At 40.3% G+C, this 19,150-nt stretch overlaps 1 protein-coding gene across 5 annotated transcripts in view; it reads right to left on the reverse strand.

Moving 5' to 3' along the window:
* FGGY (FGGY carbohydrate kinase domain containing) overlaps nt 1-19,150 on the reverse strand; it is a 144,841-nt gene that overhangs the window by 54,238 nt on the left and 71,453 nt on the right. For all 5 annotated transcript variants that reach the window (XM_074906106.1, XM_074906107.1, XM_074906105.1 and 2 more), the window contains one exon: nt 17,049-17,152. In XM_074906106.1, the coding sequence (XP_074762207.1) occupies nt 17,049-17,152 (104 nt within the window). The remainder of the gene's footprint in view (nt 1-17,048; nt 17,153-19,150) is intronic.

Genomic DNA, 19,150 nt, shown 5'->3' on the forward strand with positions numbered 1-19,150 from the left:
ATTGAAACAAAGACCTTTCTGATTTTGCTGCTTATTCTGCACTTGGTAATATCACAAACTTGTATAACAAAAATCAAACCAATCACAACACCACCCTTAAGCAAAAATGACCAGAATTAGAAACATACAGAGAGTATGCATCAAAATGCAGACCGGGATCTGAAATTTCTGATGATGATTTGGAACTTGTATTCCAGTTCAATCCCTGCTTTAGTTATTTTCCAGACAAAACTTTCAGTACAACCTAAAACTAGGAGACGGAGATGAATTCTTAGGGACTACTGTTACCTCTTATTCCAAATAGTAACCCTTATGACAAGGGCAGAAAAATGTGAATGACACGCATGCAAAACTATTTCTAATTTTCTAAATTTTCCATAAAACATTAACTGGTCTACAAACTATAGACCAAACAAGGTATGTGATTAATGCGCAGTAAAGAAACCACACTTGCACTAGACTGCCTCACGTCTGAAAATATTTCAGGTGAGTTATGCGATGGGACTATATACTGCACAACCTGGCTTTATATCTAACAAGAATTAATTAGAGGAAAACTTCACTGAGATTATTAAACATTTCCACTGTGAGATTTTTATTCAAGGATAAATAAGGAAAGGTATTTGAAAATTTTGTAAATCTTATGATTTTTAATGAAAGCATATGTTGAATTACAATAATATTAGTTATTAAACTTGTACTTAATTTATATTTATGGGTATCAAGAGAAATTCATCTGGACCAGTGCTTCCAGCCCTGGGAGCCAAAGCCCCAACTTGTACAAACCAGCGCATTAGCCATCAACTTCCATGGAGATATGTTGATTTTTACTGTCTGAAGATCTAGCCTACCACTTTTATTTAGACGCTTAAAGAAGTACTCTGATTCTTGAAAAGGCCAAAGACCCACATTTCCCACTGATTTCCTGCCTCAAGAACTTAGAACATGAAGCCAGTTGTTTAGGTATCCAAATGTGAACTTGGGCACTGACCCTTAGGAAGTATGTTTGCCCTAGATTTTTAGTGTCTATAATTAAGAATGCTAGCAAATGTCCATATTGGAGAGACATCTCTTTGAACAAGGGAATACTTAGATACAAAAGAAGAAGGAAATCTACCTATTTCTGCATGTTCATGTTCTCCATTTCCAAAAGCAGGGAACAAGAGCGTTCTTGAAGATAGATCCTGCAGTCAACTCTTTGGCTCCAAGAACATCACGCTAGCTCCTTAGGCACACTTCAGAAACTGAGAACTGGACATGACTTTACTTGATACGTTCCTCAAAAAGGGGGATGACTGCAAACTCAGACGTTTACTGCTTTAAAACTGATCCACCAGCAGAAACTATAAGGTTTCCTCCCTCACCCAGAGGATCCTGGTTTTTAGAACAGTTAAACACATCAATTAAAATAGTTCTTAAAACTGACAACAAAACAAAAAAAATCAGATTTAGCAAAAAAACCCATCCTGTTGTACTCAGCTGTATTTTATTTTACCTTTTAAAATGCAACAGCTCAGGCTCTTGCCAAAAGCAGGGAATGCACAAGGTCACAGGCTGCACTTGTATAAGCAGCTTTTCTGGAGGTCTGCCACCAGAAGCCAGTTTGAAGTTGCATTTCTGAGAAAACCTTCTGACAATGGATGCTATAGGGCTTAACTCACTCATTGTACTCCTTAACAGAGCAATGGATGTCTCTACACAGCGGCCCATTTTTTGATAGCAGTCAGGTCCGGCCTTTTCATCTGAGCTGGCTGTGGGTATTTTATGCTATTTTTCAATATGCTGCATCAGTTTTCAGCCAATGGTATGTATGGTATTAGTATGTCTTAGGGTACAGCCACATGAATAAGTTATTATGGGCAAAACTAGGAGGTCAGTTGCCCAGCAAAACCACCTCTACTCATCATCTTTCTGTGGTGTATCGTGTGACAGATCCCAGGGACCTCGCACATTCCACAGGAAACCAGGGCCAGGAGTGCTACTGCAGAGTTGCTGACATCGTGCAAATGCACACTATAGATTAGTCAGTTAATTTCTTCATCTGCCTGTACTTTATTACTTGATCATACAAAAGGATTTTAAAATTCTGTTCTTTTTTTTTTTTTTTTTATACTAATCTTATCAAAGAAGCCTGCAATGATATCAGCCTGCAAATACTAACCAGCAAAGCCAGACAACTGAGATTTGTTTTAAACAGAATCATATTTTTCACATTATAAAATCCTGCCATTTTCCCAAGGGGAAAATACAGTGAAGGACTGGTACCTCTCTCTCCTACTGTAAACTTTTGACTTCCTCTCTTTGCATTCAAAGCTCCAAATTCAGAAGCAGAATATAAAAAGAGGAAAAAATGAAAACTGTATCAGAAGCAAAATGCTCTTCATTTTGTTCGCCTTACAATTATCAATTTTAAAATGGTGAAATGTTAATAAAATACCACTTCTCTGCCAAAAAGTGGATTTTTATAAATCTCCTTTTCAGCTAGGAAAAGATGTTAGTAAAGTGGTAGACAGCAAGACAGAGAGAGAGAGAGAGAGAAGAAAATTTCAAGCGTGATTAAATCAAATAGGGTGAGTATATATTTAATTTTCACTATATACTGTCTACCTCATCAGGGCAAGGAAACTCAACTGTAAGGAAGCTGAGTTTGACTCACTGCATTTAGGGCTACATTAAACCTTCCCAATCAATTTTCTCCTCGCAAGGACAGACAAGAATGGAGTAGGTGCTCCAGTTCAGAAATGGTACTGAAATCCAAACAATGTATGATACTGAGCCACTGAACTCTCACACGGCTACCAACAATATCCTTGTAGCTCCTTCCCATTGAATAAAACCCTTCTCCCTAATAAAGAGTCTCTCCCCATCTTTCCTGCAGCCCCTTTAAGTCCTGGGAGGCCACTCTAAGGTCTGCCCAGAGGATTCTCTTCTCCAGCTGAACCCCCCAACTCTCTCAGCCTGTCCTCACAGAGGGGGGCTCCAGCCCCCTCATCATCTCCGTGGCCTCCTCTGTCCCCGCTCCAGCAGGTCCGTGTCCTTCTGCTGTTGGTGCCCCCGGAGCTGGACCCAGCCCTGCAGGGGGGTCTCACCAGAGAGGAGCAGAGGGGGAGAATCCCCCCCTCGCCCTGCTGCCCACCCTGCTCTGGGTGCAGCCCAGCACACGGGTGGCTCTCTGGGCTGTGAGTGCACATTGCTGGCTCATAGTCAGTTTTTCATCCGCTAATACCCCCAAGTCCTTCTTCGCAGGGGAAAGGATGCTCTCAATCCACTCATCGCCAGCCTGTACTTGTTCTTGGGATTGCCCCGACCCATGGGCACGACCTTGCACTTGGCCTTGTTGAACTTCATGAGGTTTTCCCAGGCCCACCTCTCCAGGCCATCCAGGCCCCTCTGGATGGCACATCCCTGCCCTCCAGCCTGTCGTCCACACCACTCAGCTTGGTGTCATTGGTGAAGCTGCTGAAGGTACACTTGATCACACTGTCCACATCGCCAGCAAAGATGTTAAACAGCACCAGTCCCAACACCAACCCCTGAGGACACCACTCGTCACTGCTCTGCACTCAGACTTTGAGCTGTTGACCACAAGTCTTTGAGTGCGACCATCCAGCCAATCCCTTATCCACCGAGTGGTCTGTCCATCAAATCCATGTCTGTCCAATTTAGAGACAAGGATGTGGTGTGGGACAGTGTCAAATGCTTTGCACAAGTCCAGGATATTGTCATTATCTCTCTCTATGCCATAATAAAAGGAGTTGTGAGGAGGATTAGAGATATCACAAACACATGATCCATGACCCACTGTTTAAAAGAAGATGATGCACCATGGAAAAAAGGTGCAAGGAAGTGTTAGGAGATGGGATGCATCTCTCAGCCACCTCATCTTATCTTTACCCAGGAGTGCTCTGGTCACAGAAGCTGAGAGGGCCACATCCTAACAACATGTTCTTCAAGTCACGTTGCAACTGTTTGCTGAAATTTGCCTGCTTTTTGCAAAAGATGGGAGCTGTAATAGGACGGGAGTGTTTGGAAGCTGGCCACTTAAAAGCACAAGCTAGAAGAGGAGCATGGCTTAATGGTATCTGTATCAGCAGCATTAAGTAATCACCCTACCATGCTACCTGTAGTCAGCTTGCCAGACAAACAATTAAAGAAGGGAAATATAAACATCAGTGTTCTGGAACAGACACAAACTTCTTGACCTTCTGTGAGACCCACAAAGAGCTAAGAGATTTCTGCCAGCTATCTCCTGACCATTGAGTGCTGACTGACCCACTGTGAGCACCAGACTCGTGTTTGCATTCATGTGGGTAATCCATTAAAAAGTCTGAGTCATATATATGAATCAGGGTCACTAACCTCACATGTGATGGAAGAGAATGGCAGGTTGGGGTTAGGTAGCTCTACCATCTTGGAAGCTGGATCCTGAGACTCCTGTTATAAAGAGGCAAGTCCTGAACACTGTTCAGGTAAAACTGAAACTAATGAACAGTGAATCTGAGCAATAAGATCTATCCTTCAAAATGAGCAGCAGGCAAAAAGACCGAAGTGGTAGAAAAGTGCTCCTGAGCAATGGGCTGTGATCCAACATATAATCTTCTACAAAGATATAAACAAAAAGGTGTTAGAGGGGTAGATGTACTTTTTTCTCTGTAGAAGAATGATGCTGGGTTTTTCACAGAAAGAAAAGTTTTATGAGACTGACCTCTCAGATGATTGAGACACTGGACTCAAGAACTGAGAATTGTCCCCAGACAGGGGCTGGAGCAAGGGGGTCAAGCAGCTTCTGTATCAGTACAAGGATAGGCCAGGAGGGTCTAGAGAGAAGTTTCAGATTAACAGATAGGTCATTCAGAGTCATATATGAGATAGGTCTCCAGGAGATCACAACGGGAGCAGAGAGGAGTCTAAGCAGAGCATCCACTCCTAGAACTGTCCCTGGGTTTGCTCTCCCCAGACACAGCAAAACAATACTGGTGTCTTCAACAGAAAATCTGCACCCCTGTAAGTTTTTATTCCTTGGGTGTGAGGTTAAACTCCTGTGTTTATTCCCGGAAGCAAACTTGGAACTAAGCCTGGGACAACTTCAGAGTTTCAGCTCTGGAAGAAGTTAAATAACAGTGAATTAATGCGTAATCATTCCAGACTCATTCATGTCCACCATTTCTATCTGCCTAAATCAGGGATGCAAGAACTTGAAATGTCTTATCAGGAACCCTGACCAAATGCTCAGCTTTGAAACAAAACCTTTAAAGTAAATGAATTTTGACTGTTCCAAGCTTGAATGTTCATATACATTTACTTCTGCCTTTCACCAGTATCCATTAACACTAAGCATATTTTATGTTTCAGCTTGAGAAATAATACAACAGGCACACAGTAGCATATCATCCTTTTCTTTGTATTCCCAAAGGTCCAGGTTTCTTACATAAATTGGCAAAAAATGACCTTTAATCTGTTAAATTGCTTTCAAGATCCAGAACAGAAAAAAAAAAAAAAAGCCCACATTCATGATGGATTCAGAAGCTTTTTGCTAAGCACTTAAGCACTAGCGGTTCTGCATTGATTTATTTTATTGGTTTATTTATTGAAATGTCTGGATACAGATATACAGATTAACCTCTTTTTTTTTTTCTTTTTTTTTTTTCCCCTTTTCCTCATATTTACTGTGTCGCCTTCCTTGAAATGGGAACTACAAGTGTTTTGATAAATGGACTGAAAGGTTGTCTGGTTACACCATAGCTTCTACTTGTGTCCTCTGCTGAAATGCTATTATGTACCCTTCTAAAGCAATGCTGCTCCATGACTCACAGCAGTTACTTCTGTGCCTCTCATAACAATACCTCACTGGGGATATAGGGCCTCAAATGAGCCAGAACAATTTATACCACCCATTTATTTTTACTTCTCTCCCAATGATAGATACTCACTGTCACAAAATGTCAGTTTATGTGAAGATTATAAATCTTCCAGCACAGACAACTATCTGCAGGTCATTTTAAATATACACTTTATAACACTACTATTTGCTGCTACGGTAAATTAAATTCCTGAAAGCTCATCACAATATGAACTAACTTTTCGCAGTGTTTAAAAAATATAAAATCAAAAAGCCACACCAAAGATCCATATAGTCCACTAAGCTGTTGTTAAGCATGGCCAGTAACAGGTGGTTTAGGGACGAGCACAGGAACAGGGTGAGCATACAATAATTTTTCCCAGAACGTCCTCCCAGCCTCCAAGTAAGTTGAGCTTCAAGCAAATTTCTGTTCTTACCTCCAACCAACACAAGAGACCAAGTCTTCAAAAGTGACTGACTGAGATTGCAAACAAAACACATTTTTTTCATGAACATTAGCAATCTCCTAGTAAAAAGTTTTGTTTGTGCATTAGAAAATTAATATAACGCTGCCTTGTAGATCTATATAAGTCTTTGATAAGAACACTGGAGTTTAAGTTTCTCAGATTTATTCCTTTAGCTCAGAGACCCTCAGCTTCAGTTCTGGTTCCTAAACAAACACACCTCAGATACCACTTGCAGCACTACCTTATTTTATGAGACTGCTGAGACCTCATCTGAATCTGAAAGGTTAGGAACTGTGCATCAGAACAGCTGTGTCACGAGTACTAGCAGATGCCACATCTCACTCACCAGATACAAAACCAACCCCACCTCCAAATAATACTTTAGAAAACCCCACCAAGGCTCCCAGACTTGTGTAGTCCGGGGCAGGCCCAGTCCTTGCCACTGTGGCTAGAAGACAGCAGTGTGATGTGCTGGGCTAGCACGGGAAGAGAGGGTCTACGTAAGAGGTTTCTAGTGCTGACCTTTTCCCAAAGAGCTGATGGCAGAATTATGAATTGTAGGAAGATACATGAGCTATTCTGTCCCACATGCTTTCCTGGAGATTGTATCACAAGATCCTTGTCTTCTCTTGAAAGGTATTTTCATAGTTATCTCTAATACACACACTAAACGGTCTAAATCTTGATAATCCCAATCCAGTCAACTCACTGTATAAGATGTTGACAGTCCTGAAGAACTTGGAGCTTAGTGGCTGATGTGACAGAAATTCAAGGCAAGGGTGGGAAAGAAGTCTCAGGTGTGCCATTTAAACACGAAACTCGAGGGTGTTTTGAATGTAAGTGTTACTCCTAACCTTATCGTTTATGAGTGAAAATTATTCTTCAAAACCTGCAGTTCTTACTGCAATCAATGGGAAATATCAAGGAAAACCAAAATCTTTTCAAATGAGTTCTGGTATATTTATCTATCTTGGATGCTCTTCCATGTATCTTAAGGCCTTTCTTTCCTTATTGCATAATACAGTTAATTTTAGAGATTTATTTTCCTTTTTCACCATCAGTAAGTATTCCTTCTGTATTAATGAAGGCCACTACCAACAATAGTATCATACTTGCAGGTAAAATAAATCTTCTTCTGCAATACCCCTGAGTTACTGGAAGCAGATTTGCATTATATGGGATATGCTATAACCCACTCTTTTAAACCTATTTTTAAACATCTGAATAACTAAATGGGTAAATCCTGAGAACCTTACTTGGTGTTTATTCAGCCTTTACTTACTGAGACAAACTCCCAAGAACAGAGTAAACACTGAGAGAGGACCTCAGGCCTTCACCCACAGTTATAAACAATGAACTCAGCAAAAACTGTGATCCTGGCTGACACTGGGAGAAAAGCAGCAGCTAATGCTTCTCCTCATTTTGCTTCCAGAATGATTATATGAGATTTACTTTTTTCCTAATAAAACTTATCCCATCTAAGATTTTCCCCCACCCACAGCAACAGGAAACTACTGAAATGAAGAACTACTGATTCACGAGAGGCTGAATAAAATTGGAAATGGAAGAAAAAAAAGCCTTAGTAAGAGGCCTGCTGCCCAAATACTGATGAATTTTGCCTGACTGGGGGATTTGTTGATGTTAAGAAATAAAAAGATACTTAGAAATACCACTGCATCTAGACCACATTGGACCATGGAGTCCTTAATACCCAGCACTCACACATCACACCCTTCATCAGCAAGATCTCTGTCTGCACAGCTTCAGTTCTATGCTCATATTGCAAGTGGGTAAACTAAGGAAAGGCAACAATCTGACAGAATCATACAGCAAACCAGCAACACTAAACAAAATCTGGGATTTTGACCCCAAATTCCACACTACTCATTGCAAATACGGCTAATTCCAAAATTTTAAAACTAAAGTTAAGTTGGTTTTCATACAACTATCGTATTCCCTTGAAAATTCTATTTAATTGTTTCAGGGCTCAGAAACAACCTAACTGATGAGCAAGGACATCCCTTATGATATCTCATTTCTTTTGTATTTTAGTTATTCTTTTACAGTTCAGTTAAGTTCTTGTAAGAAAAGGAGCACAAAAGGGAGTCCCTTCTGTTCACCATGAGATCTAGACACACAGAATAAGCAGGCTGTTTAATAAATCATGCATACTCACAAAAAGAAGATGAATAAGGAATCTGGAAAGGCCATTCATTATACATAAATATGCCTGTGATCTGAGAGAAATCCCCTATCCAGATCTCCTCAGAACACTCCAGGAAGACCCAAGTTTGCTCCAAACTGTGGGCTTCAGGCTAATACAATGCTTCTGGGTCTAGAGAGCAGCAATCAGAATTGGTTAGTTTGCAGCCTTGATGAGAGTGTTTTATCTGTCAAATTTGATATCATCACTTCGAAGAATATAGAAAAGGGAAGACAAAAATCTGTTACACTGAAGGGCCAGCACTGCTGCTGGACTTCCATGAACAAAACCAAGAATAACGATACATAAAGAATAAATCAAAATTATATTGCTTTATCCCGTCCCCTACAATGGGGTGATGCTATGCTATGTGAACATCCACAAAGGAAGACAATTTTATAACTTTCCTAGCTACAGAATCTAGAATGCAACCTCCTTGCTACAAGAGAAGAAAAAAAAAAAAAATCACCCAAACCCTATTAAAATATACAATATAAAGGTGCAAGGTGCTAGTTTCTAGAGCTAGATCTACTAGCAGGTAACCTTCGATCCTACAGTGCTTTCAGTAGGGAGGCCCAAATTAGGCAGCCCAGTATTTCCAGCAGCCAGAGCAGATAAATCTTACTAGAGTCAGCATAAGGACGTAAGAAGCTCAGTCTCTTTTGCTCGTTCTTTCTAAGGAAACATATGGGTAAAGGAGTGAGGAACAGGAGAGGAGTCCTATTAGACAGTCAGACCTGAAGGAAGCTCAGTACAGTCTTTTATATCCGTTGTGTTTACATCAAAAAGAATAGAAAATCCAAGGAAGGAAGAAAACAGCTCTCTGTGGTTTACACACTGTTTATCATATAGTGCAATATATTACTGTCTGTAGTGTGTAAACGCTGTCATTTCAGAACACTGCAGAACAGTGCAACACACAAGGCAACATTTCCAACTCTGATGTCATACGCTCCCAAAGCACTGGATAGGTGCAGTCTGTAAGACTAAAGACATAACAAATAAAAACCTACTTAAACCGTGAATTGTCTCAGTCTCCCACCTAATAAACCTGGAGTAACAGTTCCTACTGTCTCACCCCCATACATTCACTGTTGCAAAGGACCCCAAGGCCATCAATGAGAAGACACTGCAGAAAGGCTTTGTATTATAAATCCAACACCCTAACACACAGCTCTGTGTCACACAGGGTAGTTTGCAACTCACCACAGTATGAAAACCACTGCATCTGCTGGAATTTCCAAAACTAGCATTTTCACTGATGCCAGTGAGACGTCTCTAGAACATCAGCCTTCATATAGTCTCCAAGCAGAATATTTTTAAAGTGTTCACTCTGTCCACATCTGTTCTTTTAGTCTTTGAACTCAAATGATCTAGTCACAAAAGGGAAGGAGAGGTGACTGTACAGTTTTCTGGAAATATTACTAACCATAGTCTAGTTTATGCACAATAGACTGAAATGCTTTCAGCTACATTCCCCTGAACAGGTTGATTACCAGCAGAGCAATGGGGTGCAAAACTTGGATGTCTCTTGACGGGCGTACACTAACCAGGAACATCCCATTCTCCCAGTCACCAAGGCATACCTGAGCTTTGAATTATGTCAGGCCAGGAACAAAGGAATCTTGCTCATAACAGAAACTTTTAATAACGCATTTACTGAGAAAGCCTCCCTTTCATCTCTGCCAAGCTTTAGGAAAGGCTGGGAGGCAAGCAGAAATAAACATTATACAGACTCACCACTGCTGGCTCTAAAGTAAACTCTCCAACTTCCTATTTACATTTCAAGATCTTAAGCTTTGTGGTTTACTAGTTCTGCAAGTAAGTGCTTTGGGTTTTGGAGGCTGCCTGCACATGATCTCCCACCACTACTGAAGTCTTCCTAGCTTTTATTAATATAATAAGGAGGTCAGAAAAGCAACAATCTTTTATATACCCTGCTAGCAGAAATATTTTACTTCTTGCCTTTTAAAAACAAAACAAAGCAAGCAAAGCATATGATGCCAAATTAATGCCAGCAAAGGGGATATTACAGGTTGGTTTGTTTCTTTTTCAAACCAAGGATGCTAGAACATGGAAGGAGACAGTCTCATTTAAAAAGGGTGTGGAGGACTCCTTAGAGGGACAAATAGAAGAAGGCAGCAATTTTATGGATATATAACCCTTTTATGGCCATAGGCTGAAAAGGCCCCTAAATAGGCTCCGTGACCTTTTCCTCAGAAGGCTGAATCGGTGTTCACTAAGGACAGGCAACCTGTAACAACAGTCGTGAAGTAAATGTGGTTTTCATTTCATGCAGCCCTCCCTGAATGTAAAACATCTTCATTAGCTGGGAAGTCAGCACTGTGACTGCTGCCAAATGCAATATATAAGCCAGCAGAACTGAACCGAATGAGGACAGAGCAAGGGAGATGTTCCTGCGATACTCAACTTCTCCTGTTTGAAAGACACCATCTCTGTGACTCATGTGCAGAACAGGCCTTACAGAAGAGAAGAATACTAAAAAACCAAGAGGTCAGGAGCTTATCAATTTCATAAAGCTCTCATAGAACATTTCAAAAATTTGTCTAGGCTGCCCTAGCTGCAATAGTTTTGCTTTTGTTTTTATTTTTTCCCTACTGCATTCCTCCCCCTTCCCCCCCACTCTCCTGACCCTCCCAAACCCAGCCTCTTTCCTCTGGTCAGGAGAAGGACAAATTGCTGCCTTTGCTAAACCCTGGGTCACAGCCAGTTGGCACTCAGAAACGTTGCCCTGGGCTTCTGGCCCTGTCCCCTCGGAGACTGCACGTTTCACGTCAAGGATGCATGTGCAGCCGTGACTGAAGAGTGTGAGGCTGAAGTGCTGCACGCAGTCCTCCGACTCACTCTCCAGAAACACATTGCTCAGTGCCATCCCACTAGATTAAATATAGCTGGCAAAGCAAGTACCAGCCTATTTAGTCCTTGCAAGTTTACCCCTCATCACAGATGATTTCAAGCAGCTGAGGAGTCCCTGTGTAGTAATTACTCAAAAGTCTGCTGCTTTAACAACGTGGCATGTTCTGAAGAGGAGACTCTCGTATCAGAGCCAAAATATACTGAATCCACTTGCTGCTCTGGCTCCCACCGAGATTACAGAGATCAGGCTCTGAGAACACTTTGAGCCAGCATGTCTCTGCAGTCTCCACTCCAGGATGTACTGCAAAGGACACGTACTGTGCATGCTTTGGGGGTGGAAACGTGCTTTACACTCTATTTGTGTGAACAAAGCTGGCAGCTTGGGCGGATATTGTGGAGCAAAGAAGCTCTATTGTGTTTGCCAGTCATCACGAGAATCAAATGAACAAATTTAGAATAAGTAAATTGGGCTGAAGTTCCTTTAGCAGAAAACAGGCAAAGACTAGTCAGGCTTGGTTAAAGAGAGCATGGGATATTATTCTTGAAATAATCCATAGTAAACACTGGGACAGCAAAATGACCTGCCCGTTTTGCTGTTTGTGTAGTTGTTCAATCTCTGTTTTTTAGATCATGTAGTAAATCTGAAAAGATAGAAGATAAATTACTTGTCCCTCTTCAGTTAAAAAAAACCTACTAAGTTATAAGCTTCAAATCACATACACATTATCACCTGGGGAAAAAAAGAATTGTCCATCAAGGCAGGTGAATCAGTTCCCAGTAACAAGAATCAGAGTAGTTACTAAAACAGGTGCAAGGAAAAGGCTCCATCTAAACCTGAAAAGATTCCCTGACAATCCCCCCCAAAAAAATTTTGAGTACAGAGACCTGATGAAGAAGGAGGAATGACTGAAGCAGCACACAGACCACATCACCAAATACCGAAAAAAAAAATTTAAAAAAATCAGAGACTCTGGATAGGAAGGAACACAAACCTTGTATATTTGGGACTCAAAGTGCCAGCAAATTCACCCCCCAACCCCTGCCTCGGTAAGCTGAAATCAAGCCAGACAAAATGTTCCCATTAGAAGCTGCCCTGGCTACTTCCTTCAGCTGTGAATCCAAAAAGGTGTTAGAGCAAGAATGACAAATATTTTCATAATGGAAAAACTGTTCCGAGACAAGTGCAGAGCAGAACACCGCTCTCTAAGTGAGCCTAATTCACCACAAAATAGTCAGAAATGAGAGTTTATACACATTTTATGAACTATTTTATGTGGATCTCTCCTGCTTTATTCAATATGCCTATATAGTACAAATCCTGTATGCACACAGGAATAGCAAAAACCCCGTACTGCAGAAAACTAAAGAGAAGATGGAGTGTGGCAAAAGAAGATCCCTGCTGTCTCACAGTGGGCTTCAGTATTTCTAGATCTTGCAGCTCTGCATGCACGTTGTCCTTGTCCTCCATAAAAGTCCCAGCCTGGGGGAAGAGGCACTATACCCTAGTGACTCCAAACCCCTCAGCACTCTCAATATTCCCACTCCAGAACTATCATTTATTTCTGCTTACTATTTTAAATTACTTCGAATTCCTTTCACAACCTCTGGCTACCAAAACCAGGCCCCAGTCTGGTCCCAGTCTTAGGCGTCAACGTAAGTTTACTCAAACCCATACTCTGACAAAAACCTTACAGCCTAATTAAACATTTTACTTTGAGGGGAAAAAAAAAATATCATTTTATGATGTGAATTTAGTGCCCACAAGAAGAGTGCTATGCTATTGTCAGGTATGGGAAACTGCAAGATGTATCTACCAGAAAGAAGCAGCAGTACTTGCTAGATTACTTGCTCCAAGGAATGCTAAGAAATTTCTGTGTACAAGTACCCTTGTTCACATTACTGTTTTGCTGTTTGCTAACTGGCACCTGAGAGTTTACTCAATTCTAGGTGGTTTTACCCATCTGGAAAAGGTCAAGCATGCTTCTGTTCAGGACTGGGACAAGATAATACAGATATCTGTACCTGAAATCCCTCCAATCACATAAAGGCTTCAGAAGAAAACAAAGGATTTTTGAAACCTTTAAGATACCCCATAAACCCATAATACACTGGCAGGAAGACAGGCTTTTAGGGAAACCAGTTACCTTATTGTTAGAAGTTAAGGCATGTCTGTTAGACCCATGCAAACTACTAGTTAGGAATAACATGCAAGCTCTTATTTCAAGGCCTCAAACCTGCTGCTATTTTGCTGTGAAAAACTACTCGCACATTTTGTGTAGTCTCCATGGCTACCTAAGGAAAGTCTCCTAAAAGTTCCAAAACTAAATGTGGGTGCTGGAGCTTACAGACCCTGTCTACAAAGCACGATGACATGCAGCAGCCCACTCGGAAAAGTCAGCCGCTGAGTATCCGTCACTTGAAAGGAATAACCTACGCTGCACAGACAGATCAAAGCTACAGCAAATGAAACCCAGCCCTAAACTAAGGGACAATCCTTCACAAATAAAAGGACAGCTTATTTGCCATTCCAAACGCAAATTCTGCCAATGACTTTTGCTAGGGCAAAGGAGGCAGCAGAGAATCATGTAAAATGAATAACTGTCCAAAAATATTCAGAATACCATCTTTTCTTTTCTTTTTCCTCATGGATAATGGATGAGCCCTGAGGTGGCAGTGACTTTCAGCAACTACCAACTCAGACCTGGACTTGGATCAGTAACCTAATTACAACATGCTTTTTACTTCTTTCATGAGCTATTCAAGTATCTCAACAGAAACACAAAATGCTTTGTGTGTGTCTGATTACCCCAAACTGTCAGTGGTTAATTCCAAAAGCGTATCCTCACTTAAAAATGGTAGTTCTACCACAAATTAAACTATTATAGCCATGAGAAAAATTAGGTTCCACATTTGTACTTTCTAAAATATCAAAGGCATGATTAGCAAAGTCTTTTGTTCAAGATCTCTAGAGTCCTTGAGGTAATGAAAACTGGGTCATGGAGTAGTTTCTCTTAAAGTAAATGCTGTGTTCAAGCAATACCTGCTCCTGTGAGTCATGGAGTATTCGGTCAAGAGAATGGAAATACTGTACCAACACACATACACCAACAGTAGTCCCCCTGCCCTCACCAAAAAAGGAGGGGGGGGGCAGGGGAGAAAGGCATCGCAGATGATTTTGAACAGTTTCCTGTTATGATCCCTTGAAAGAAATCCAACCGTACTTTCACCCTGCTTTCTGTTTTCTGAATTTCTCCTGACAGTTGGCTCTTTCGTTTGCCAGAACCACAACAAAGGACGGCCTTGAGTTTCCACACAGGCCATTTTCTCCCTCTCTCGTCTCTGATCATCTCACAAAGGTATTATTGTTGCTGGCTCACTGGGACTCAGTGCACCTGAGGCAGATCAAAGGCACTTTTTAATGCCCGCCTGACCACACAGGTCTCTCTCCCACTGCATTAAATTAAACTCGATGATTAATCTCTGTAGCCCTGAGGGTCCCTTGGTGCACACGGAGAGAGAAAATATATATTTCTATCAAAACACAAGTATAATATACTTTCATTTTATAGCCCTAATTAAAAAAAGGAACAGCTAATTTCAGCCAAATGCAGCTGCATATAGGTCTCATTAAAACACAAATACAACTGCTCTGTGTGCTCTATGTTCACTTCATGCAGTCTATGCAGGTAATAGATAAAAGAACAGTAAACCGAAGTCTTTTCATGGATTAAATCCAGAGGAGTTTAGAATTTGCTTATTGTCTGCTGGCTAGAGACTGTTATACCTCTGAGCAGATGAGTGAAGGAAGGCAGTTAAGGAAATGATTATAAAATGCTGAGTAGTTACATTTAAATAAAAATCTACTTAAATCTAGCCAAGAACTGCACAAGCATCTATTCCCAAGTTTGCATTCAAGGGATTAAGAGCCTTAAAAGGTTCTACCTTGTCTATGGTGTGCAGTCTGTGTACGACTTTGGGGTTGCTTTAATGACAGAACGGAACGTTGATTAACATTAACATAGACTTTATCACGTCACTTTTGTTATATTTGTGTATGTAATGGAGCCCCCTCTCTCATGGTTGTGGCGTATGTGCACAAAAAGTGCTATGAAAGTGTTTATACTGATATACCATGCTCTAGCTTGGGAAGCAAAACAAACTATAGCTGTGAACTGGGTCTACATTAGAATTTACCAAATAAATACATTAAAAATTAATAAATAACCACACACATGTCCTCTTCCAGGGCTAGTTATACTAAAGGAATAAGTTAGAGCCAGCTGGCCCATTTCCAGCTGCTCAGGATTGCCCTCAGACCTTTTGGGGAAACTGTCTGCAAGCTCCTCAGCTCATGTTGGTCCAGTATTATGTCTTTATTAACCCAACTCATTTTAACGAGTTAAACTCACTCAGCTACATGAAACAGGTTAGGAAGAGTTCACACAAACAGCTTCTTCTGAAAGGGCAGAAACCTCCATCAAAAAACCTGGACATAATAGAAGCAGTGGCAGACTCAAAGGGTGACTTCTTCCCCCAGAGCTGGTATTTGCAGGATGCCCTATCTGCCCTGTGATAGACAAAGAGATACCAGTGTAGTTCTTCAGAGACAGAGTAAGCTAAGAGCGGTGGAGTTTGAGGTTTAAAACTCTTGTTTAGGAAGGATTCGAAATATATTCCAATTGGTCTCCAGGATTTAAACTTTTGTTAAATGCTCTGCTTCACAATACTGGGATTATTCACATCTTTAAATTCAATCATGTGCTAAAATGCTTTGTTGAACTGCAATCTGTGTGACAAGATCACCATTTAGTCATACTCAAGATCACCACGTATTCATGCTGTTACTAGGAAGACAACTTACTGTTAAGGCTGACATTTTATTACCAGTTTTGTTTCTTTTTCTCGACTGGAGCTCTCTCCATGAAACATGTTAGTCCTCTTTAACACCTCTAGCACTCCCATTGCCATTTGCTCGTTTTGGAAAAATCCAAGTTATAATCAGTCTAAATTTAAGACCAAAATGAGTTTTAAATAAAAAATGTGGCAGAAAAGGGTACTTATCTAAATGGAATGCTTTCAGACTCATACATTTTAAAAAGGTATAAATTTCAAAAGCAGACACTAAATTTTAATTGCAATCTCAGAAAAAGCTTTTGTATTAATTCACTGAGAAAAATTAGCGAAGTGAAAATTGCTTATCGGGTGTTTTTTTTCTTTTTAGTCATGATACGTATCATAATTCTATACATCATGGCAACTTTCAGAGGTAGAAGGATTTATATTGATTCAGTGAAGAGGTGGGCGAGAAGGGCTGTGACTGAAGACATGCACTCCTTCTCCAAAGACACTATTCTGTAACACATTAGTGACAGGCTTGTCACGGATAACTCAAGCTCAGTCTTTGGCTCAGATTTCAGGCTGCTCTTTAAGCCACTCTAGCATCGTGGTTTTTACTTTCCATGTAATTTTTCAGTATTGATTTCTACTACTATTAAAGTTCTTGCTTAATAGCAAATGCATGGTAATATATAATTAATATCCAAAGGTAAAGATAGAGTTACCAGAAAAAAATCAAGGGAAAGGGTGAGAAGGACAAAGGTCATTTTTCCCTTCAAAAACATTAGCGTAGTCTGTACAAATTAGGACTACGCATACAACCTACCCCCATGTGGCATGAAGATGTTCCACAGATCATAGCAACTCGGGATGTAATTGGCTGGTTCTCACATGGCAGGTTGTGTCCTTTCACATCTGCTCCAATTACTCCTGTTAAAATAAAATTAAAATTTTGCTTTAAAGAAGATCAAGCCAACCCTCACAAAACAGAGCTTCTCTGCACACAAATAAAAAGTTATTTTATCATATCAGATTAAAATGTATTTTTATTCCAGATACATGAGGACACAAGATGATTTCTTCTCTGTTCATGTGTATCATCACAATTTTTAAATGTTATTTTGACTATAACCTGACCTTTATTCTCTTAGGTAGCACACTACCATGCAGAATAACAGACTGCCCTGTTGTGAAAGGCAGTATGGTAGACTGCAGATATGCTTATTTGTTCACAGTTTATATCATGCATATACTGTATAATGTGTTTTGTCAGGGGTATGAGCTGGAGAAAGGGGTAACTTGGTAGGAGACTGGAAGACTGCCAGCTTTGTTTTCTTGACTGCTGCTGCTGTTCTGTCCATGTCAGACAGAACCATCCAGAGGAAGATTACTCCTTCTCTAAGGAACTGTGCTTGGCTCTGAGGAGCTTCTGTGTGCAGGACAGGACAGGACAGAGGACAAACTCAACAAGTACTCAGCCCACAGCAGAAACATAGAGCCAGGAGATGCCAGAGCTGAGCCAGGAGCTTGTTCACAGAGTGGGGCAGAGCTATAGCCAAGCATCAGCACACACCCCATCCTGCTTAAATCACTTCAGGGGAGTGATCCTGCCCTCTCCTCCTCCTCTCCTTGGCTGCATTCTTGCATCACATTGTGCTTGCACCCAGCAAAATTAAGCAGCCCAACAAGTAATACTCTTTTGTTTGTCTTTTTTTTTTTTTTTTTCTTTTTTTTTTTCTCTTGAACATTACTTTTCAGTGGCAAACTGGTCACCAGACTGCATTGTATCTTTATCTGCAGTACACAGTCTGGTGACCAGTTTACCAACCCTGCTGAAAAAAAAAATATCTTTCTCACCGAAGAAGGAACATGAAAGCATTTACTGGACATTGTGAAAGATGCCAAGTGCTACTGCTGGTTAGTATGCTACCACTTCATTAACACCTTCTTGTTTGGGTCACCATGGCAAGATTCTGTTATCAAATCAGTCTGTTGGGGTTTGTCTTATCATGATTGCCATGGTTATCATGGTATCACGATTGGAAGTTATCTAAATAATCAGAAAAGTAAGGGCTAAAATTTTACAGTCTTCAAAAATCTGTCCCTTTATCCTAGCTGGCTTGTAACTATGTAGTAGAATAACTTGCCATACAGAGTTGATTTGTAAGGAACAACATAAAGCTAAGGTATGTCTTCTTTTTCATTGCTCAAACACAGACATGCATGTGTTCATATTAAGAATTTTGGATATGGTTGTCTAAAAGGCAACTGTACTTACTTGCACTAGGCAACAGTCATAGAATTTCTTAAGAGTTTAAAATATTATTCACACTTCAGAAGGAACAAATCTATTAAACTGAGTTGTCAGCATATGTGGCAATTGTATTTTCATAACAAAATGGAAGAGCCTCATAATTAGATATTTTTAATCACTAAGAAAACATGCATTCTGAAAAAATATGTATTTTAGGCCTTTTTGAAATCAGTGGGATTTTGTTGGTGGCTTTACTAGTGTTCAGAGTTGCGAGTGTCTTCCTTTTTGTGATTAATTGAAATCAGACAGCAAATAAGTCTGGAAAATTCTCATAATAATGAAAGCTTAGATTTTTTATTTGCTAAAAATAATTGAATTGCTGTTGTAAGTCACTTTCACCTTTAATTTAGTTGGAATTTTTCATTCTCTGAGATCTTTTGAAGATTCTCAAGAGAGACTGAGAACAAGAAGTCTGCATGACACACAAACTTAGGAGAGATTTTAGAAAAGCAGGCAGTGCTTAGCATGCGTACTTTTGGATCTCTTCCACAGTGACATAGTATTTTAGATACTGTACAAAAAATTACCCACTTTTGCTGAAACAATGCTGATGTCTTTTTAAGAGGTGCAATGTAAACATAATTTTTATGAGGCCAGTCCCGAAAGACATACAC

The sequence above is a fragment of the Athene noctua genome, chromosome 5 (assembly GCF_965140245.1).
Source record: "Athene noctua chromosome 5, bAthNoc1.hap1.1, whole genome shotgun sequence".
In the NCBI taxonomy this organism is placed as follows: domain Eukaryota; kingdom Metazoa; phylum Chordata; class Aves; order Strigiformes; family Strigidae; genus Athene; species Athene noctua.